Consider the following 24,891-nt stretch of genomic DNA (forward strand, 5'->3'; position numbering starts at 1 on the left):
GCCCTCACCAAGAATGATACCACAATACAAAGACAAAATGATCAGCTTTAACAATTGGCTCAAGTACTGGTGTCATTCTAAGGGGATCCAATGTCTGTCTGCCTGGGATGATATGTTGGACAAGCCACGCTGCGCAAGGGATGGCTTACACCTGTCACCACTGGGCTTCCGGATATTGGCTAAGGCTCTTGCCACCCCATAGTGCCTTTTTAGGCAAGGCTCAAAAGACAAACCCACCTCCTTAGAAAACAAAATGGAAAAAAACTAAGGGTAATGCTGCTCAACGCCAGAAGTCTAAATCTCAAGATGCAGGCACTTGATGAACTCCTCAGCATGGAGAACATCGACATCTGTGCAGTAACTGAAACCTTGTTCAAGGCTCCTGAGAGCACCCCAGTGCTACCAGGCTATACCTCGTATCATGCTTTTCGGCCCCAAAACCCGGGCGAACCACAAAGGGAGGGGGAGTGTCCATATTCATAAAGGACACCCACACCTCCAGGTTAGTAACAACACATGAAGCATCAGAGACCATACAGGTGCAACTAACAATAGGCAAAACTGCTATACAACTGGTAGCATGTTACAGACCACCCTCCCAATCTCAAGAACCCCACTCAGCCTTCCTGAAGACATTGGAGGATATGAATGTATCACAAAACACCATCATACTGGGAGACTTCAACTACCCAAACATAGATTGGGTACATTTATTCTAGCCCTAATACCCTAGCCCAAAGGTTCCTGGAATTCATAAATTCAAATGCACTGGAACAACTAGTCACCTCTCCCACTAGGGGAGATAATATACTAGACCTGATCATCACAAACATGGGGACAAAATGCTCCACACCGAAGTATACCCTCACTAGTGAGATCTGACCACAAACTAATCACCCTGGATATACATATCCCACCTCCACCCCCAGCACAAAAGACCACAGTGAAAAACTTCTCAAAAGCAGACTTCACTCTTCTTAAGACTGAGATGGTATCCTTTAAGCCCACTGTGCCAGTGGATACCACATCCCACAATGCCGAATCCTTCACAAATGCTTTCTATGGACATCTCCAAGAATGCATGGATCATGCAATCCCAAACAAATCCAAGTCCCTCTCCACCAAATGTAAGCGTCCTGTCTGGTGAACCTCAGCCATAAACAAACTGTATAACAAAAGAAGGAAGCTACTGCACGTCAGAGCGAAATTCCATGAAGGGAAGACATCTCTGATCAACATTAGCAGAAAACTACGTTCTCTCATAAAAACATCCAAGGCAAACTTTGAGAGAAAAATCGCTAAAGACACTAAAGATAACCACAAAGCCTTCTTCAGCTATGTTAGAAACCTGGGCAGAAACCCTCAGATATGCTCAGAGTTGGTTCACAACAACAAAAAAATACACTGAACCCACAGATATTGCTAACATTCTGGCTGACAGGTTCAGTGCAAATTTCTCCCCACCTTCACCCCCAAAAGAAGAAATACTTATCCCAGCTGAATGTAATCTCCCTGTCATCTCAGATGTCCAAGTGAGAACTGCCCTAAACAAAGCAAAAAACACAGCATCAATGGGACCTGACGGTATCCCGGGGTGCGTGTTACGTGAACTCCAAGAGGAGCTAAACCCACACATAAAAATGCTATTTAACCTTAGCCTTACTTCGAGATATGTACCTGAACACTGGCGTACAGCAACAGTGGTCCCACTCCACAAGGGGTTGCCTCTACAGACCCTGGAAACTACCACCCCATAAGCTTAACTAGCCTGGTCTGCAAAGCTATGGAAAGAATCATTATGGAACTCATAAACAGAGACATAGGGGATCTACAGACACTTGACCCCACCCAGTTTGGCTTTGTAAAGGGCAGATCCTGCCTTTTAAACCTGGTTGACTTTTTGAAACAGTCACTAGAGCCATTGATGAGGCAAAGCAGTCCATACAGCATACCTGGACTTGGCTAAGGCCTTCGACACAATACCCCACTCAGGCATCATAGATAAGCTAAACAGCTTAAAAGTAAACCCTTATGTCACTAGATGGGTTGCAAACTGGCTAAAGGACAGAACCCATAAAGTTAAAATCGCTGGAGCAATGTCAGACTCAAAGCCAGTCACAAGTGGTGTTCCACAGGGATCTGTCCTGGGACCCCTCTTGTTCGGCATTTATTTCTCAGATGTTAAAGCAAACATGGGAGGGCTGTGGCTGACAAAGTTCGCAGATGACTGCAAACTAGGCGCCATAGTCGATACACCAGCAGACACACACATCCTACAAAAGGCCTCACTGAAACGGACAACTGGTGCCGTAGTCACGGCCTTAAACTAAATGCCAAAGAATGTATAGTCATCCCTTTTGGAAAAAACAAAGTACCCACAAATTATCACATAGACAGCAACCCACTGAGTACGGAAAAAGTAATCAGAGACCTAGGGACCCAAGTAGACAGCGACCTCTCATTTGACACCCACGTTGCCAAAGTGGTTAGAAAAACATTCTACCTTGCACACCTCATCATGAAGGGATTCACATCCAGATCCAAGGATGTCATTGTACCCCTATATTCCTCCCTCATCAGACCCATGATTGAGTACAATGCCCCATTTGGTATGTACCTCCCCCGGCATTTGCAACAGCTGGAGGGACCACAAAAGTACCTCACCAAAAGGATCAAGGGTCTCCAACATATGTCTTATTCTGCCAGACTAAAGAAACTTCACCTCTATTCAGTAGCATACCGCCTGCTCAGAGGTGATCTCTGCCTGACGTACAAGGCCATGTCCAATCAGGATTTGATGGACATGCTCCACCTCAAAAAATCCAAATCCATCAGGACCACGAGAGCTCAAGACTTAAACCTCGGCACAAGTATGAATAGGACATGCTGGAGGGATAGATTCATAACCCAGAGGCTTCCCATGCTTTGGAACAGGATCCCAGTTCGTATTAGGCAGAGACCCTCACTGACTCTCTTCAAGAGAAATCTTGATGAGTGGATGGGAGATTGTAAGTTTACCCCAGGGGTCACATCTGTGTCACTGCTAGACAGGGGCACAGTAAACTAATTCTGTTATATAAGGGGACCTTCATTGTGTCACTACTAGACAGAGGCACAGTATTCTAGATTTATTCTGTACATTTTTGTACCATTTCATGGGGTGGCAAAAGCCACATCACTATGGCTAGGCTTACAAATGCCCCAGGGCAGATAGCCTAGTACTATACTATGAAACTATGATCAATCAAAGCCTATGCAAATGGTTCACTTCAGGCCCCATTACCTACCCTTGCCACACAGTCCTGATTACTAAATGCACATTTTGCATCGCTGGCTATTTTTCATTAATTTTCTTTTTAACTTTGAGAAATCCTTTTCTCACTAATATACTACAATTCTAAAACATGCACATACTGCACACAATCCTCAGCTATACTCCATGTATTTATGATACATGGATAGTGCAGTGGTGTAGCAGTTAGCAGTGTCACCAGTGCACCATCCATGTATCGTAAATACATGGAGTATAGCTAAGGACTGTGCAGTGGTGTAGCAGTTGGTGGTGTCACCTCAGAGCAAGAAGTTCGCTGGTTTGATTCTCAGCTGGAGTGGCTTCTGTGTGGAGTCTGCATGTCCTCCCTCTATTTGTTCAGGTTTCCTCTGGGTACTCCAGTTTCTTCCCATGTTACAAAGACATGCATCTGGAGCATGTCTCTGCCGAAAATAGGCTCTGTCCTAGTTGGACTTCCCCAGTAAACAAATGTTAAATAAATAAAATAAATAAATAGCCTTTATTTCAGTCTAAATGATTTTACTTGTACTCTGTATAACCTTACTCTGATATGATGTTATTGATACGGCACAGTCTGTGCAATGACAAAACAAACATTCTTCAGTCAAGCCCCCTCACTCCCAGTTTTGTCCTAAAGTACTGCTAATGTACGACAAAAACATGCAAACATACCACGATTTGGGTCTGTTAGGTCTAGCAACTCTACTGAACCATGAAGGAGTTTATATTATAAAATAAGCAGACAGGGGAACAAAAGGCAGTAACTGATGACACAAGCAGTTAGAAAATGAGCATAAAGACAAAGAATAAGACAGACTACCACTTTAAGTCTGTACTGTTCTCAGGCTGTTCTATGAGCTGCTTCAGAAGATAACAGACAACATATATCAGCATTTTAGGACTGGGGACATAAGCAGTGGAAATAGCCATGAGTTGTATTTTATTTTTCGTACAGAAAGTCTGCAATAGGTATCCAGATGCAATGCATCATTAGATGAAACTTGTATGGAAGCAACTGAAATATGGAATCATTTTAATGTGAAATGCTATTGGCATCATGTGCCTCTGTCCCATATGCTGCAGAAAAGGCTGTTTCGATCGATTGTATTAATTAAATTGTTGCTGCGTTCCACAACTTCTGACCATCCTGCTTTACATTCATTTTGTATAAATTATATACCTCCTTACAGTGATGCTTACTGACTTTGTAATGATTTTTGTTTTTATTTCTATTGATTGTATTAATTATATTAATTCTTGCTGTGTTTTATATGTCTGTACATGGAGCTTTTCTCCTCGAGCCTCCATTGAAAAAGAGCTCATTTTCTGCCCAATGGACTCTCCTGGTTAACAAACTGCAAATAAATAAAAATGACTGTATCATAAGGCTGCAGGAACTACTCAATTCAGCATCTCCACACACACACACACACACACACACACACACACACACACACACACACACACACACACTGAAGGGATTTTAGGCAGACCTAGAAGTGGTGCACTGTGACTCAAATTTGATTAATTTATTTAAGAATGATTCCCATTTTTGTGAGGTTGCTGCAACATATAGGCATTTGATTCATAGGCAGAAATGTGCTAGAGCGCGACTAACTCACTTTCATAGCTTCTTATAACTGCAGACAATGCACCAGTCAGTTCATGAGACTTCAGAAAAAGGCATTCGAGATGAATGGGTGTTTTGTTGCTTTGTAGTAAATAAAATAGAGGAGGAGAAACAGAACTCCCAATGAGAAATCAGTGGGCAAGAACCACAACCACACAACAAAAAGGTGCTATACAGTAAAAGAAGCAGCAGATGATGACAAAAACTACTGCAAATGTCCAGTATCTGACTCCTCAAATTTGGAAATTATGATTCTAAATGCTTTCTGCTGGGCAGAGCCCACGGAAACTGATCAAAGTTGCTCAGCCACCTGACACCAGACATTTAATGGTTTACAGACTGTGATACGATTCTGCTACTACTGGTGCATGTGGCTTATCTTTAGCATTTGCCCACAGATAAGTTGTAGTGTAGTTCTGTCATGATGATTGCTGATGCTCAATTCCATAGAGCTCAGCAACGTTTGGAGACATTGCAAGTGTTGCCACTGCATCCAAAGGCATCCAGGCTAAGATAAGTTAAACTACTTGACTTTTTGCACTTGCACTTGTTATTACTCGTGATCATTAGCACTTGTTATTACTAATGATCACTACCATTTGACTGAATTTTTTAAAGTATTTAATTTTTTATTAGGAAATTCTCTTTCCTCTGTCCGCTGGTTTCTTGATTCTGTTTGGTTTTAAATCACCTTGCAGAAGGGTGAATTAACCAGGGACTCAGTTGTTTGGTAACTGAATTGCAAGCGAAGTTACTTTTGCTGTGCTTTAACATTAAGTAGTCCACCACCTTGTGGCAGTAGGTGACTACCTGGTGTGTCTGAGTTGAGAAGCACTGGTGCTCAAAAGTGTAGTCATTTATTGTCAAGATGGCACAGGAGTTCGTTTTCAGCTTTGTATTTTTTTTCTGTCTGCTATAAATTAGGTGTGTATGCACAAAGTTTTTCACTGTGCAGTGGGTGTTAGCAGTACCCTGTACAGACACAAACATTTAAACAGTAAAATTTACCTAAAAAGCAACCAGTTAAGACTTTAAGCTGTAATCCAGTGAGGGACTGTGCAGAGTCAAGTTTATATCAGTTAATTATCACAAAGAGCACTAATACAATGTCCTAGCGCTAACATCTTGCCCTACACCTTAGACACCACCTCAGGAAACTTCTGTAAAACCCAGCCCCTACCTATAACCACTTACCCTAATACAGATCCAGACAACATGGATATGCAATTTCCTAAAGTCTCTGGTGACTGCATGGCAGACACGGGCTTCTTGAAACAATGAAGCAACTGTCTCATGTTCTCAGGCAACCATTTAATCCTTGAACAAACTAACATAGCATGCGAGAGATGTACATACACAACTTCCTTGCAGGCAAAAATCCCGCTTACAAACAAGGCTGTCAAGAACACACACACACACACACACACACACACACACACACACACACACACACACACACACACACACACACACACACACACACACACACACACACACACACACCTTTCCTATGTTGAGGCACTTAAAAGAAACTTTCCCAAACCCCAATGTTGTCAAACCCTATCCTCAGCAATCTCTAAAGCACACACCAGAAGCAACACCAAACAGCACACACAGACCATACATTAAATGGATCTCCCAAGAGTGAAGCCCATAAGGTAAGCAAACACTAACACTCTTGTCATAGGGGACTCCATTGTAGGACACACAGATGCCCCACTCATCAGGCTGGACAAGAAGATGATAACAGTTAATTGGTTGTCTGGATCCAGGATTCAAAATATCATGCACACACTCAAGTCGCTGTACCACAGGTACCAATATGATTCTATCACAGTCCATATGGATGTAAACAATGTGCCTTACAGGACTATATAAAAAGGAGACATCATGGAACTTTCTGTGTGTCTCAGACAGGTATGTGCCTTGCATTGAGCAGCACTCTACCTTCACCAAGGATGATGCCACAATATGAATAAAAAATTAAACAGTTTCTGTTTTCATTCAAATATAGGTCAGCATAGGAGAACATGGTTAACAGACCATGTTGCTATGCTAAGAATGGTCTGCACCTGTTCCCGTGGGTTTTCAGACATTGGCTACAACTTGATCTGCCACCTTGCAAATAAATAAATAACTCCCAAACGCTAAAGGTGGTCTGTCACAAAAACAGTCAATATTGGCAGAAAAAAACAGTCAGTATTGGTCTGCCACCTTACAGCATTTTTTTTATGCAATACCAAAATGGTAAACCTACCAACACAGCAAAAAAAACTCAAAGTAACCTTAAAGTGCTACTGCTCAATGCCAGAAGTCCCAACAAGAAACTTCATGCGCTCAGTCTGGAAGATAGAGACATCAGTGCCATTACCAAGACTTGTTTTAAAGCCTTAGAAAGTGCTCGGGCAGTGGAAGGCTACAGTGCCTTCCACACATTTAGCCCAACAGCAGCTGCATCTGACCCCCCCCCCCCACACACCATATCACGTCCTCACTGGTGAGGTTGGATCGCAAAGTGGTCTCCTTCGAAGTAATAGTCTAAACCTGTATCTGTTAGTAACTATTCTAAAGCAAACTACATCTTATTAAACAGTTTGCCAAAATTCAATGCTCCCCAAAACCAGAGATCACACCAACCTATGCAGAATTATTCAAAGAAACACTCTGCAAACATGTAAATAGCTGCACAGAGACTGCTGTACCTACCAGAAGCAAGCCCACAAAAATACCAAATACAAACTTCACTGATGGAATTCTTACCTCAACAGAGTTTATAACAAAAGGAAAAAATTAATGGCCAAAATCAGAAAGAGCAACTCTCAAAAAAACGTGCTCACTAAATAAATAACTAAGAGGATTTAAGTCCAACAAAGCCAACTACGAGGTAAAGATAGTCTCACAGGTTAAGGACCATCACAGTCTTTTTCATCTATGCCTTAAGGTAACACACTGAAATGTTCTGAAGTGGTGGTAAAGGGCACCACCTTCACTGACCAGGCTGACACAGCAAATCTGCTTGTTGACAAATTTGGCTCTATCTTCACCTCTCACCCCTCCACCCCACCCTATCACCTGTGAAATCCCTTCTAGCATACTGTCCTCAACTACAGCAGGTCCTGGCAGCACTCACTGAGGCCAAAAACACTGCCTCTGTGGAGCATGATAATATCCCAGTTTGCTTCCTAAATAGTTTACAACATGATCTATCAGGACCAATCAAGGCACTCTTCAACTACAACATCAAAACAAGTTAAGTGCCAAATGACTGGATGACTGTAATGGTCATCCATCTTCATAATGGTGGGCCTTCAACTGACCCCAGAAACTACAGTCGCATCAGTGTAATAATTCTATTATGTAAAGCTATGGAATAAACTACTATAGAAATGATCAGCAAGGACATTAGCAACCTACAAACACTGGACCCATCCCAGTTTGGCTTTGTCAAAGGAAGGTCTTGCTTAGTCAACCTGGCAGATGTGTTTGAGTGTCACCAAGCAATGAATCAGAGAAACAGCGCATACTGCCTATTCTGTCCTGGCTACGGTATCTGACTATCCCACTCAGGAATCGTTGACAAACTCACTGAACTAGGCATAAATTCCTACTTAACTTGCTGGATTGCTGTCTGGTTCACAAATAGGTCCCAAGAAGTTAGGACTGGTGAGACCACCTCCACCAAGAGACTGGTCAGCAGGAGAGTACCTCAGGGCTCCTTGCTGGGCCCAGTCTTGTTTGGCATCTACTTCTCAGAAGTCATGGCTAATATCAAGGTCCCATGGCTCTCCCAAGTTTGCAGATGACTGTAAATTGGAAGCTATCACAGATTCCTCTCAAGACAGTAGCATCTTGCAAGTGGGTCTAACACAGACAATTAACTAGTGTCAAAGCCATGGCTTAAAACTAAACATGAAGAAATGTATTATAGTGCCCTTTGGAAAACTGTCCAACCAAGTTAATTACTCCATCAATAAAACATCCCCTAAGATATGCTCCAGTAGTTAGGTATTTGGTAACAAATGCAGACAGTAATCTTGCCTTTGACCAACATGTAGCCAAGATAGTAAGAAAATAATTCAATGTCACCCAACTTATAAGTAAAGGTATGGCATCCAGGTCAAAATAAGTTTTAGTACCACTTTACTCAGCCTTTATCAGATCCATCATTGAGTACAATGCCCCCTTTGGTACGCATATAACCAGGCACCTGCAACAGTTGGAACAAACCCAAAGGTTCTTCACCAGGAGAATCCAGCATATGAATACCCTGTCATACTAACAGCTTTACAGCCCAATCTCTATACTCAGTCTCAAAGATTACCAAGAGGAAATCTATGCCTGGCATGCAAGGCATCCTCAGATTCAGTGCTGAAGGATCTCTTGCACATCCACAAAATGAACAGCACCAGAAACTCTAGATCCAATGATTTAAACTTTGCTTGTAACACAAATAAAACACGCTGGAGAGACCGACGTGTGTCTTAAAGGATTCCCATGCTATGGACTACGCTCCCAATCCATATAAAGCAGAAGTCTTCCTTTGCAAACAAAACCTTGACCATTGGATGGGAAATTGTAAATTCACCCCTGGTCTGGTCCCCATGTTTCTAATGGACTGAGGCCAAAATATTCTCCAAAATACCCCACCCCCACCCACAAACACACAAAACCCTTAGCTATCCCTGGTAGTGAAGAGCCAAAGGCTGCAAAATCACAGTTTACACTTTGGAGGTTAACTTATTTATTATTTGTGAGAATGTAGTCCTCCTCCCATTCTGTTTTATGCAGAACAGCTAGGGAAAATGGTAGTTCCATCCAATGGTATGGAGATTTCTGTATACCCTTCCACCATGCTAGCAGACTCCATACCTCAACACAAAGTTTAGGGAAGAATGAACTTTTTTGCTGTCCACTGGCTAGAAATTGTGTGATTTCTGGTAATCGGATCCCTGGAAGTAGTGAAAATTCCCATGGCCATAGTGAAGGATGCTTTCAAAGGTGAGGTCTTGAAGGTTAATCAGACTCTCTTATGTTCATCTTATGCCTCCACGTGAAAAAGGTTCTACATTTGGGTGAAGGTGAACCCTGTACCAACCCCAGATGGTCAGTCTGCAGGTGCTCCTGCCATCTCTCAGACACTTGTATGATTCAGGCCTCAGTTATTTTACAGTCAAAACACAGGTATCAGCTAATCCCATTCATTATGACCTTATGGAAGGCAGTACTCCATCCAGCATTAGATTGTTATGCAGTTCCTGAATGCATTACTGCACCTCTGTCCTCCTTTAAAGAACTCCTCCCCTCCATGGGTCCTGAACTTTATAATTTGTAGGCCTGTCTGCACACCATTTAATGACACCAGCTTGATGGCAGCTATATTAATTTTTTGGAAAACACTTTCTGGTGGTCATTGCCTCCTCACATTTGATTTCCAGGCCACAGGTCCTCATGTGTAAGCAACCATATCTGAAATTCCAGAAGAATTAAGTGTAAAAATAATATTGCTCCAGAAGTGGTGTCCAAGTTATCCCTGAACAAGTCTATTCATCATTCTGTTTACTTTATGGAGGGAGATGCCTACTTCACAACCTGGATGTGCAGAACCAGCTCAAGTTTTACCTGATACAGGTGTGTGAAATTATAAAGGTGGACGAGCTTTTGGGAAGAAAAGGGCTCATGGCTGCAAAACACACACTTTCTTAACCTCCACTACTACTGAAGTCAAAGCCCACTCCACTACAGGAGTGTCTGTCTCTACTGCTTTCTTCAACAAATGTCTCCTCTGAAAATGCATGTGTTACAGTCCCTCGGATTTCAGTGCACTTCTTTACCAAGCATTTCTATCTTAACCCTAGTTTTAGATGGCAGGCATCTTTTGCTAGTATGGTAGTTCAGGATTAAAACCTTCTGATCTTGGTCTTTCACTAGTTCTCCAGCTTCTTCCATACTGGTGGTTACAAGTTGGTATTCAACCCAATTATAAATCCCATCTGTATGGGTTCTTGATGGAAAATGTAACAGATATTTCAATTTTACTTTTATTTTTTTATTTTTTGACTGGGGTAGCGCCCCAATCTCGAGTTGACCAATTTCAGTTTCAGCCTGGAAATGAATATTCAGGCATGCTCTTACTATACATTTTATTCTTTTATTTTATTTTGCTTTTGATTACTAGGTTTGTCCAACTGAGTTTAGTCAAAAAACACTTTTCAGGGGACGCTGTTTCTGAAAGAAGACAAGTGGTTTGACGATATAGCAAGCTGATGACAACAGTTGTATTTATCCTGAAGACATACAGGAACAGATCCACTGATTTGATAGGTGGCATTTTAGTTGCATTTTAGTTTACATTCTGAATGGATTTCAATGGCAGTGGGATGTGATTCTACAGTTTAGCTATACCATCTGAATACAGAGAGTCACCTGCAGTGTTAAAGATGATTTGGTTAAAGTGATTGGTGATTTTTCTCTAGGATGATACCAAGATACCTTCAGAAATTTCATTAAGACAAACTACCTAATACTAACTGATACACTGACAAGCTTCAAATATCCACCAAGCCAAGTTAATTCCACTGCCCCTAACACTTTATGCACTTGTTTGGGATTTGGGAACATATGTGGACAGTGACCTTACTTTTGACCATTACAATTCCATTGTTGTAAGCAAGTCCTTCTACACTGCACAGCTTATAAACAAAAGGACTGTGTCTAGATTTAGAGATGTCACAGTCCCCATTTACTCAGCCCTCATTAGGCCAGTCATTGAATATAATGCTCCCGTTAAAATAAGAAATCATACTATTCCCAGCTTGAACTCCAGCATAAAACCAATCTGAAAACATTATGGGACTCCATCTCTACTCTACTAAAACCTGCGACAAATAGAGATCACACCCCATCACCTGATACCTCTTCATCATAATTAGCTGAAAACTTTTAACAAGCACTTCATAAAATCAATAGCAGACTTACTAACACCTCTAAAACTGGACCCCCACCCTTCAATCTGTTTAGGCACCAATCCTATACCACCTATGACCTCTAATGCTATCATTAATAACCCCCTACCTAACAAAATGTCATACAAACCCCATTCTCATTTCAGCCCACACCCAAAAACACCATAAAGAAACTTCTACAAAAACTAAAACCCTGTTCCACCTTAGCCGATAATCTTCCACCACACTACCCAAAATTGGCTGCCAACTCAATTGCCTACCCAATCAGTATCCTTATAAATAGGTCTTTATCCGAATTATAAGCACCAACCATATGGAAACAACCTCACATCACCCCCATCCACAAAGGAAGCAACTGTATTGAACTAACCAATTTCCATCCGATATCCATCCGGTTACCCATATCCAAAATTCATGAGAGAGGTAATTTTTTAACGCAAACCCAACATGGTTTCCAACCCAGGCCACAGCACAACTACAGTCTTACTATCCTTTACAAACACCATGAACAAGGCCAGAGATGCAGGATGCTATACAACCTCAGTATTCATTAACCTCTCTAAAGCCTTTGACATGGTCTCTGACCCCCTACTACTGAACACACTGTCCAACTTAGACTTCTCAGATAAGATAGTAAAATGGGTTCCAGAGCTACCTCGTGGATGGTAAACAAGCACTGAAATGGTCCACAACCCTACTGGGGTTCAAGTCTCCATCCTCAAATCCCTACTCTTCAACATTTTCACTAAAAACCTTCACACTTCCTCCCACCCTGGAACACCCATTCAATATGCTGATGATTCTACCATAATCTGTACAGCTCAATCACAATCAGAACTGCTTTCAAAAACTAAGCAGTCCTTCACTGCAGTTGAATCCTGACTAAAACATGCCCAACTCTTTCTTAATCCAAAGACGACTAAATCAGTACTCTTCCACCCTAAAGCACCTCCCCTGTCACCAATTATTACAACATCTTTGCATCTGACAACACTGTCAGAGAAATAGTGCAGGAAACCAAACTTCTACAAGTAATCACTGAAAATAAACTTTCCATCGACCACTATATACAGCAAAATATACATAAAACTCATCAAAAACTGGGACTCGTACAGAAACAAACATTTCTTAACTACAGCAGCCAAAGTTTCCCTAGCAAAAACCTTTTTACTTTCCTCATTTCTTTATGGTGCCCCGTTCTTAACTAATCTACAAACTTGTAACCTAAACAAGATGGAACAGTGCTAGAAAAGTAGCTAAGTTTACCACAAACTCTAAATATCATAGACGTCACTGTGAAACGCTACTAGAACTAAAATTGGCTTGAACTTCCCAACCAATTTGCTTTTATTCAGCTATCCACTTTGTACAACCTTATTTTCAAGCCTAGTGCCTGCCCCAAGCTAGCCAACTTAGTCAAACCTTATACACCAAATAGATCCCTATGATCAGAAGACAAAAATCTCTTAGCTATCTCAAAAACCACAAAAAACAGGCCACTCTCTGTATTCATATTCTGTCTCTAAATTAAGGAATTCATTACCTCTACTACCAGGTCTATGCCTGTCCTAACCCGCTTTAAAGCCTCTTCAAAAAAAATCATCTAAAAAATACATGGCTCTGCTCCTGTATAAATCTGGCCTAATGCTCAGCTCTTCCTCTTCCACACTAGCTTCATTTTCTTCTTCTGTCGCATCTCACTCCTTCACAGTCTACAAGATCCTAATGTCTTTTCTAACTCCTTCTCTGTTTCTATACCATATCCTTAAGCTACTGCTCTGCCTGTAATGACTCTATTCTTCGTAACACTCTCATTACCTATCTGCATCACTTAACTCCTCTGCTATTATTTTCCTAACTGAAACCAACATTTTATTTTTCAAGTACTATAACAACCAATGTAATACACTATACTACCAACATACTACTTTTGTACTCTTTATCTACCCACAGGCTATGTATAAATTGTTAGAATGACTACAATTGTCTATAACGAGAATTGTCAGATGTGTAGTACATCTTGTAACCTAGCTTACATTCTATCAATTTATTTCTGTATAGTATTCTTCATGCCACTTGTATTGTTGTTTTGGACTATAATGTATTTGTATTGCACTATACGTGGAGCTTTTCTCTCCGGGCCTCCACTGAAAATGGTTCTGCAGACCCAGTCAGATCACCTCGGTAAACAAATGTCAAATAAATAAATAATAAAATAAATAAATTAAATATGTTCAGATACATGCAACAACTAGAACACCCAGAGATACACCTTACTAACAGGATACAAGGCCTAAACAACATGTCCTACAAGGACCAACTCAAAGCCCTGTCACTATACTCAGTATCCTACTGACGGCTAGGTCTACAAGAAGGGAATATGGCTAGGCTTAAAATGGCCCACGAGGGAAGCTATCCAAGTACTTACCTATGAACATGAAATTCTATTAGAAATAAAGTGGTGTACTAAGTTAAGGGTTAAGCAATTTTTTTCCTTATAGAGAAATCTCTGCATTGTGGTTAACCAAGAAAAAGCTAGTTGAGTCGATCAGCTCTACGGTTGAGAATTTATGTAAGAGATTATGGTGGAAAACAGTATCAAACGCTTCTGATAAGTTTAGGAAGTTGATGGAGACTAGGATTCCGGCATTTCTACGGATGTTGACAGAATTAACAAAATTCAGCAAAGCAGTAGTTGTGCTGTGACGAGAACAGAAACAGTGTTGGGTTGAAGACAGAAGTTGGTTATCTATTAGACAGTTGAGAAGTTGTGAATGAATACTTTTTTTCATAGGGGAAATAAAATGGCAGTTGGCCTATAGTTTGAAAGATCTGTATTGATTCCACCCTTGTGCAGTGGGATAATGAATGATTTTTTCCAATGTCAGGAGACTTTATTTTCAGTTATGCACTGATTTATCAGAATTGAAACTTAATATGCAATAGCGCTGCTGCTATTTTTAAGATATTTGCCAGGTAGACTGTCAGGAGCAGTTGTAATAGCTATTTTTGATTGTATCTGTGGGAACTGGTTGGAAGGAGCAATGCTGAAGGAGCTTATTTGATTGAATAGGGACATCAAGAGTTTAATTTGTCTCATAGTAGTACTTTCTGTATAAAGTGTGTATTGAATGGTTTGGCTGTGGTATCACTTTGCTTCTGTGTGTTTGGTGTTAGCTATGTAACTTGCCTTGGATTTGACCATTTATTGACCGAGGCCCAGAAGAGATTTGTATTATTATTAGTGTGTATATTTTGACTGCCTAAATAGTTTTTTTTTTTTTTATATTTGGTAACAAGTTTTGTTGGGTTTGTTAGTTGTCTACATACTAGTAAAGCAAGAGCAGTTTTATTTTTCATCCAGACATCTGTGCTTTGTCTCTCTGCTACAGGAGTTATTTAGTTGGTAGGGATAGCTATGGGGCAGGGTTGGCACAAACTATTTTTATTCTGAGGGGAGCTAGTGTGTTTAGAGGCAGCATCACCTATGTAGAGAGTCTTTACTGACTTCCAGTTAAGGATATGTAATGTACTGATAAAAGTGTTTTCATGAAAAGTAGTAAGTTTTCTTATCATATAGTACTAATGTCTTTGGAGCCATTTGCTTTTGTACCTTATGGGGCAGATAGGTAGCCTAAGTGATTACTTAACCAAACAGAGGTTTGATGATATTTTTTGAAGGATGTTAAGAATTAGCTTACAGTTTGTTTGTTTTTTTTTTACTAGGGACTAACTGCCATGAAATAAACTATGCAACTTCAGCAAAGACATTACATGAGAAAATGAGGACTACCTTGCAGTTTTACTGACAAAACTTCTAAAGAGGAAAACAAAAGAATTTTTTATGGGTAGTTAGAGAACTGTAATGGTTATTACTAAAACTGCAGATGCAAAGAAAATATGGAATGGGATGGGAAACATTGGTTACATTAAGTGCCAAAGATAATGAAATGTGTCACTTGTCAAGTGCTTGCCTGATAAATGAATACACAGATGTCCTCAGGTATTGGGAACAACCAAACATTTTAACTGTGGCAAATCTGTTCATTTGATTGCATCTTTTATGTGGCCATTTAGTAAATAGTGTGAGGAAAAAGGCCTTACAACTAAAAGCTGTAAGATTGCAAGTAATAAAAGTAATGTTTTTAATGTGGTAAACTTGATTTGATTACTAAATGCTCATATAGAAGATGCAAATATTATGGGGAAAAACATGTACAAAATAATTTAGGTTTATATGTAATGCAGCAGGGCATGTGCACTTTGATTATGAAATGTTAAAAAAATAACATGTACATTGAAGGTGCTCTGCATATTTCCAAAACTAAAAATGAAAGCAATGACAGAAACAATAACAAAATCAGCAAAAAACTGTCATCAAATATCACAGCACTGGCATTAGAAATTCACTGAAAAGGACATACCTTACAGTCCTCAATGTCTTTATTGGACTCAAGGATATTTCTAATCTTTGCCCCTTAATTGGTCAAAGGATTCCATTACCCCCCCCAAGTGGCCAGCACAATTTATCTACCACTCTCCATTGGCTGTTCCTTGACTGTTATATTCCTGACCTACAAGGCATCCTTAGATCTTGCTCTGAAGAACCCTTTGTATATCTATAAAATGAATGGCACCAGAGCTACTAGATCTAAGGATTTAAACTTTTTATGTTGGAGTACACATATGTATCACACAGAAGCCCCATTCTCTGGAACAGGTTTCCTATTCAAGTGCAACCTGGACCAGTGGATTAGAGATTTAGCTCTGCCCTGATCTTACACTTATGTCTCTGATGGACAGAGGCAGCCATTAAATCATGCCGTAACATACAGCCCTTAAAATCACCTCTGAGGCACAATAACTCAAGGGTTACATTTGGGTTGCTTGGTTTCACTTAACGGCCACAGTGGTCCTTAGCCTAGTATATACCCATGAACCTAAATTTCCAGGCCCTGAGTGCAGCAAATGGTTAAGCTGAGAAGATCTTAGCACATGCTTCTGCTTTAAATGTTGATTACCTTCCTCTAAGCGTCAGTTGGGCCTTCCACACTGGTTAGCTCACAGGATGAGTGGAAGCCAACTGGGCACAGGTTTTTCAAATGTTAACAACCTTTTGCCATGTTAATTACCACAGAGATATAACATCAAGCTGGATCTCCTTGTATTATTTATGGTCTGATGAAGAACGTCAGACAGTGACACTGTGGTGCAGCATTGTGACTTCACAGCTAGAGGGTCTCCGGTATGATTCTCAACTGAAGTGCCTTCTGTTCAAAGTCTGTATGTCCTCCCTGCATTCTCATGGGGTTTCTCTAGTTTTCTCCCATATTCTAAAGACATGCAGTAGATCAACTGGACATACTAAATTAGCCGTAGGTGTTAATTTGTGCATACATGTGTCATATGGAAGAACAACCATGGCAGGGCTGGCCACTAGATGGTGTAAACACTAGCGTTAGAGGATTGTCACTATTGATGTGACAACCTGACTTACCCTGGATGTAAAAATGGGAAAAAGGCATTGTGGGTGGATAGATGAAAGACATCAGACATATGAAAGTGCTCACCATCTTTGGACATTTTTACTTATAAAAAATATGTCAGTCGTTATTCAACTTTGCTTTGTATTTTAAGTATCATTCATTTAAAATAATAAGTTCACAGGAGGTGGTCACTAGGCTAATGACCCTAGAGCCCTTACAAGCCTATCCATATTTATCCTGAGTTGCCCCAATTGTCAGTGGTTAGGTGAGTGAAGTTTGCAAGTGTCTATGGTAGTTAATACCAACTTCCTCTGTCCAGGAGAGACATTGGCACCACCCCAGGAGTGAATCTGCGGTCATCCATCCACTGATCTCGGTTGTGTTTGAAGAGGGTCAGGGAGGGGTTCTGTTTCACATGAATTGGAAGCTTGTTCTGGAGAAGTGGTAGTCTCTGGGAGATGTATCCATCTCTCCAGCATGACCTGCTGATGTCACAGGGTAGGTTAATATCCTTGGAGTGAGTGAACTTTATGCAGTTTTGATTTACGAATGTGTAGCATTTCCACCAGGGCTGAGTCAGAGACTGCCCTGTAAGCCACTCACGTCACTCCTTAACAACATGTAGAAAACAGAATACAGTGACAGGGCTTTCAGTCTTTCCACGCAAGACCTCTGTGGTCTCTCTGATTGTTGCAGGTATCTGGTGAAGTACATGCAAAAGGTCATTGTACTCAATTATTGGTCTAATGAGGGCCAAGTTTCTCTATAGTACCTCAGAGGAGGATTGCGTCATATGCCTTGTCTAGATCAACACAGATGGTATGCACTGTCTTTCCCTTGTCCAGGGCCTTGGTGACTTTCTCAAAGAAGCCAACAACGTTTAACAGGCATGATCAAACTTTAATGAATCCTACCTGGGTTGGGTCCAGAGTTTGGAGATTACCTATATTCTTGTTACCAAGGTCTACAGTGATTCTTTCCAAGACCTTCCAGATGAGGCTAGTCAAGCTTATGCGCCTATAATTCCCAGGGTTGTTTGATGGTCCCCCTTTGTGCAGAGGGATTACTGTTGCTGTCCTCCATTCTGCCTGAACACAGTCAGTTCTCAGACTGTGATTAGACAGGGATTCAAGTGGATCTGCTAAGTCATGTTTTAATTTGTTTAAAGGCAACCTGGGATGTTGACCAGTTCCACTGATGCTGTGTTTTTTTGGCCTTGGAGAGTGCCAATATGACCTGCTTTCTTGAGATAACAGGCTGTGGAATGGTGGCAGGTATACTTTGGGAGATGACTGGAGAGGACGGGGCAGCGAAGTTTTCTCCAAATCTGTCAGCTGGCATGTTGGCTATTACCTCTAATTGAGTATGGATGGTGCCATCCAAAACCAGTTCAGAGCATAGCTGGGAATTCCTTTTTAGATTTCAGACGTAATTAAAGAATACCTTATCATACTTAGCTAGGGAGGCTATTTTTTTTTTTTTGCTTCTTAATTAGCTCTGGAGAACTTGACAAGATCTCTAATTTGTTTGTCTAGACTAATAAGAAAACAGGACTTGGAAAAACATTTCTGAAAAATAAAACATTTAACCACAATAGCGGAGATTTGCTGATTACAATTTTCACATCACTATCATAAATACATACACTTTCATCCACTGCTGAGAAACAAAATCAGACAGAGATGAGAGGTAGAAAGAAGACCTTCTCATCTGACGCACAATATGTCCATAACACTCAACCTCTGAGCACTAGAATCAGGGACAAAGAATTACCCAAATCAGCAGCTCTTTATAAATATTAGTACCGCTGATTAGAAAGTTGACAAAATAAGAACACATGAATTACATTGCACTTTCTACATATAAGGAAATTAGTTACTGTAATAAATGTAATTATTTACTAATTATAATCCACCACCTTTAGTTTAGGAGATCAGACCAAATGTTTACATAAACATTGGAAAGAGTTGAGAGGTATTACATGTGCCGACAAATGACCGAACAGTATGGCTGGTATACATTTGCTATCAATGTATAGATCCACAAACTTTTTGTAGGCTAAAAAATCAGTAAATTAACAAAACGTCAGTTCTGAAATAAAAAAAAAATCAAAACATCCGAACTCACCCACTAAAAACCGACGAACAAATGCACGATGCATATACTACAAATGCTTAGTTCCCAACAAAAACAGTACACCAACCCTCACTATTCGTTTCTACTACATTAAATGTAAGAATGTCGTTTTAAGATTCTTTCACAAGCTAACCATCACATTCAACGACGGCGCACACGCGACGTAATCAATATGCGCCGTCCATTGCAAACTACTTTCATTATTTGGTGGTTATACTGTCGTGGCTGTATGTTAAGACATAGTAGAGTCCTTTGATTTTGTTAAGCTTTTGGTTCATTTTGTAATGGCTGCAAGTCATGTAGTTGCTTAGGTTCGGAAGGTGATCAGTGTTTATTTAAAGTGGAAAGTGATATGCGTTTGTCCCCCCTCTATTTGTACGTGTTCCGTTAATATCTATTAGTAAAGTTTCTTTTCAATTTTCTTAACGATGTTGGGCTCATCCCGTGGAGGAGTTAGGGGAGGTCAAGACCAGTTCTGCTGGGAAGATGTGAAAGCAGACAAACACAGAGAAAATTATTTGGGTAAGTGTGGGGATAAAGGGAGGGGGACTTTTATGTTGTGAGACTTTGGGGGCAGTTTGATGTTAGTTACGAATTTTTTTATATAAGCCATGCAATAAACTATCACTTTCGGTGTTGTTCATTCATTTGCTAGTTTGACTCCCATTTTTGATTTGCATTCTCATTTGAGGACTTGAGTGGGGTGGATTAGCTCCCCTATATCTTTGAAACCAGTGATACACTATATATGGCTTCTCTGTGATGCTTTGAACCATAAATGTTACGATTGGTTTTAAGTTTCTTATTTTGCTGTGAGTAATTTTGTTTGGACTTGTCTGCTATTGCTTAATTTGAAAGTGGTATATAATATATAGGATATAGGCTATTGGCCTGGAGGTCATTTTAAGCCTAGCCATTTCAACCCAATGTAATACCGTAGGGGTACTATCCATGATTGCATTTAGTGATGAGTGCCCATGTCTAGAAGGGTTGTGGGCATTATCTCTGGTAAGACTTTACAGTGCCCCATCCCCTCATCCGGGTTCCTCCTGAACAGTGTTATAGAGTTGGTCTGTTTCACATTAATTGGTAGCTTGTGCCAAAGGCATAATTGGTAGCTTGTGCCAAAGGCAGTTGCTAGGAGATAAATCTGTCCCTTCAGCATGACAAGTTGCAGGTTATATTTAAGTCCCTGGAACGGATAGCCCTAGACCCATATAATTTACAGATGTGCAGTAAGTTCATTAGGTTTGGGTCTTTGGTTGCTCTGTAGGCCAGGCATATGTCTCCCCTAAGAAGTCTATGATATGGGGTACAGTGACAGGGATTTTAGTCTGTCTGTGTAAGGCACACCCTGGAGGCCTTTAATCTTCTTTGTTAGAAACCTCTGTGGTCTCTCTAATTGCTGTAGATGCTTAGTATGTTACATACTGAATGAGGTGTTCTATTCAATTATGGGTCGGATAAATGCCGAGTGGGGGGGGGGGGGTGTTATAACTTTTTTTGCTCCTGAGGTGATGCCTTTACTAATGAACTGAGCAACATGCAAAGCTTTCCTTACAACTGTAGACACTTGGTGGTCGAAGTTAAGGTTATGGTCAACCTGTGATCCCAGGTCCCTTACCACTTCATGGGTAATTACGGTATTGTTATTGGTTTGATAGTGTGAAGGGACATTGTTAGTGCCGAAGGGAATGATGATGCATTTCTTTGCATTCAGTTTGAGACTGTGACTTTATCGGTAATGTCTGAATGTGGGATTGTGTTGAAAGCTTGCCAAGTCGAGGTATGCTGTGTGCACAGATTTGCCCTCCTCAATGGCCTTGGTCTCGCACTCAGTTCACCAGGTTTAACAGGCAGGATCTGCCCTTCACGAAGCTATATTGGATAGGATCCAAGGTTTGGAGGTCACTATGTCTTTATTTATGAGGTATGTTCCATGGCCTTGCAAATGAGGCTAGTCAGGCTTATGGGTCTGTAATTCACTGGGTCTGTTGCTAGGCCGCCTTTGTGGAAGGGAATAACTGCAGCTAGTGTTACCACTTTGTGAGGGACAGTCCCTCTTTGGGCAGTTGTCCTGCAAAAAAATTGTAAAAATGGCAAATGTCCTGAGATTTTAGGCCAAAATGATTTCCTATATTTTATGTGATAGGTGCATAAAACAGTTACTCTGTATCTGAAACACCTAAATGTTATACAAAACAGAATAAACAACTAAAATGCTACAAGAATAAGCTTTTATTTAAGCAAAAAGGTGAAGTTTTGCACTTTTTACTGGCTGTGGGTATGTTTCGGCCTGCAAAATCTGACGTTTGTACCAAAAATGTCCCACTTTGGGCATTTGAAAAGGTGGCAACCCTAACTGCAGCTGTTCTCCATTCAGCAGGAACAAAGCCTGTGGTTAGGCTGTGCTTGAAAAGGGTACTTAGTGGTGATGCTAGTTCATGTTTTAGCCTGTTTAGAAGACAGCCTGGGATGTCATCTGGTCCCATAGAGGCTGTGTTCTTTGCCTTGGACAGGGCTTTGAGGACCTGCTCTTCTGATTCGTAAAGTGGGGGACAGTTTATTTTAAGTTAGGTGGGGATAAGGGAGTGAAATTTTCACCAAACCTATCCGCTAGCAGGTTCGCTATCTCTGTGGGGGGTCAGTGTGTGTGATACTGTTGTCACCAGTTCTGCATTGTCCTACCCTTTAAGTTACATACATAACTGTAAAAAAGCCTTATGGTTATTCTTGGCAGTACTTGCTAGGTTTCTCTTAAAGGAGCTCTTGGAGGATTTGACAAGTTGTCTTATTTGCTTGTTAAGGCTGTGGAGGGTGCTTTTCCATTGTTGGGTCCTTGTTTTTGTTTTCTTGGACAGCAATTTTTTGCATTTATTGTAGTTTGTTGATGCTGGAAGTCCACCATGGCAGTTTGATTTTACTTAGGGCTCTGGCTTTGATTCTATCTATGGTCGAGTTTATGTACTTATACAAGTGATTTGTACAGGGCTTTGGTGTAAGCCTCAGTGTAATTACCACTTTCAGCTTGGGGTGGGGCTTTGAATGCATTTATAGCTTCACCTATCAAATTTATAATTTGCCTTGGTGAAGTTTTTCAGTCTCATTTCACCCTTAGTGAGTTCTGATGTTAGTGTCAGTTGTAACTAATGGTGGTTCAACGGTTGCAGCAGTGCACCTGTTTGCCATTTTGGTGAGGACCAGATCTAGAATGTTTGTTCCTCTTTTTATGGACAATTTGTTAAAGGGCATTTGAATACACAAAGTCAAGGAACTTTTGTACTGACAAGTTTGAGGTGGAGTAGGTTTCCCAGTTGATGGTGGGTAATTGAAATTCCCCACAACCAGTGTGTTCGGTAAAATTTGTATTGTCTTCAGTTTGGTTAAGTAGGCTTCGGATTTGTATTGTCTTCAGTTTGATTAAATAGGCTTTGTGGGTGTTGTGACCCATGTAGGCGTATCTTTAAATGGCTAGGACTTGAATGTGGGTCTTACCCACTGTAATCTGGACATGGAGTAACTCCATGGAGTTGTCAGTCTAGACGTGAGGTGAATTTATCTGTATTATAGATTGAAACACCGTCTCCTTTAGTTTTCACACATTTATTTTACACTCTAAAGGTGTGGAAGGCATTGTAGCTTTGCAGGGTTGGGGTACTGTCTGAGGCCTTAAACCAGGTTTCTGTGACTGCACTGACATCTACATCTTCTAGTGATAGAAGTGCTTCCAGGGGCTGCAGTTTTGGTTTAAGCTCCTAGCATTTAGCAACATGACCCTTATTTTGTTCTGACTGGTTAGTTTCACATTGGTAATGTTTTTGAGACCTTGCCTAAAAAAGGCACTATGGAGGAGGCAAGAGCCTTTGCCAGTAGCTGAAAGCCTAGAGGTGCCAAGTGCAAACACTCTCTGGCAAAGCAGTGAGTTTTGTCGACCATGGCTTCCCAGGCAGACCGGAACTGGATCCACTTGGAATGACACCAAAAACTAAGCAAATTATTGAAATCAGTAATTTTTTGTTTTATATACTGTGGCATCATTCTCGGTGAGGGTAGTATGCTGCTCAAGGCTAGGGACATATCTGCCTGGGACACACAGTCATAAAGCTCGACCATGTCTCTCTTCATATAGTCCAGTGAGGTATGTCTCTGGTCATTCACACCAACATGAACTATGACAGAGTCTTAACGGTACTTGTTGCTGAGAGACCTGAGTGCATACGTGACTTGATGAATCCTGGCACAGGACAGGCAGCTGACCGTGACTTTTTTTCTTGTGCAGCCTGGTGAGTTGGACATCCATGTGTCTCACTAATGAGTCTCCATTGACAAGAAAACTTGTTTTTTTGAGTGTTACACCTTACGGGCTTGGTGGGTGAGACACTTGTTGCTATGTGTAATGGGTGCTTTGGAGACTGTGTTAGCTGTAGCAGATGTGTTTTTGAAGGTCTGGTGTTTCCGTAAGTTTTTTGAGAGAACCTCCACATATGTGGATTGCGTGTTTGATACATACTGTGTGTATAAGTAGTGGTACTATGTGAATATGTAGTGGTGGGTGAGTTGACAACCATTTCCGTGTTACTGTTTTAAGTGAGAGAGAGCATGAATTCTAGATTCTTGGTATAAATACATCACTTGCACTCTGTACTAGACTATTAGTAGAGGGTTGTCTGTGTACGTGTGGCAGTTGCTACACTGCCTCAAGAGACTCAAATCAACATGGTTACAACAGTATAAATAACATTTTATAGTGTCTTCATTGCATTGATAGTATTCAGTTGATTTGGCGGTGTTTCTTTTTGAAGTATCATTATTTGCCTCTCTAGTGAACTGGACGTTATAAACCTATTTACAATTTGTTGACTGGTATTCTAGCTGATGAGGAGAAATTTTGCCAGTGCACTGGGGAACATCCTGTACTCTCTTTTGAAGTGATACAGGATGTTTTACATCCACCTGCGCTACCACCAACAAAGGCAGGTAGGGCCCTCTGTTTGATATCTCATCTGAAGGACAGAACACACAGGAATGCAACATCCTCTCATGTTGCACTGCAGTATCAGCATTGGAAAATTTAGACTAGAAACCACAGTGTTCTGCATCAAAGTCAAGTGGCGCTACCTGTTGAGCCACCGAGACTGCTTAGAAAAGTGGCCCGTATGGATTGGTGCAGAGGGTTTGTGATAGGTTTTGATTCTCTCAGCCCTCATTTTCAGAATGTGTGACTTTGAGCAAGCCACAGTGCTTGGGTGCAACTGGGAATTTGGATTACCTATGGACATGCACTTGGTTAACTCCCATGAAGTTAGCATACGTTTCCCACACATGGAATGGAACTGAAATGCATGTCAACAGTAAGAACCAGAAATATAGTCTGGGAGTGTCAGT

At 40.9% G+C, this 24,891-nt stretch overlaps 2 protein-coding genes across 3 annotated transcripts in view; one reads left to right on the top strand and one right to left on the bottom strand.

The window, feature by feature from the left end:
* GUK1 (guanylate kinase 1) overlaps nt 1–19,653 on the bottom strand; it is a 1,109,311-nt gene extending 1,089,658 nt beyond the window's left edge. For both annotated transcript variants that reach the window (XM_044065890.1, XM_044065888.1), the window contains exon 1: nt 19,498–19,653. In XM_044065890.1, coding sequence (XP_043921825.1) covers nt 19,498–19,531 — 34 coding nt within the window. In that variant the 5' untranslated portion in view covers nt 19,532–19,653. The remainder of the gene's footprint in view (nt 1–19,497) is intronic.
* Nucleotides 19,654–19,695: 42 nt separating this feature from the next.
* Nucleotides 19,696–24,891, top strand: part of CCHR3.PART0H1orf35 (chromosome chr3.part0 C1orf35 homolog) — a 208,154-nt gene continuing 202,958 nt past the window's right edge. Inside the window, exon 1 of the mRNA XM_044066034.1 lies at nt 19,696–20,028. Within this exon, the coding sequence (XP_043921969.1) occupies nt 19,935–20,028 (94 nt within the window). The 5' untranslated portion in view covers nt 19,696–19,934. The remainder of the gene's footprint in view (nt 20,029–24,891) is intronic.

The sequence above is a fragment of the Protopterus annectens genome, chromosome 3.part0 (genome assembly GCF_019279795.1).
Source record: "Protopterus annectens isolate FY-2018-M chromosome 3.part0, PAN1.0, whole genome shotgun sequence".
Taxonomy (NCBI): Eukaryota; Metazoa; Chordata; order Ceratodontiformes; family Protopteridae; genus Protopterus; species Protopterus annectens.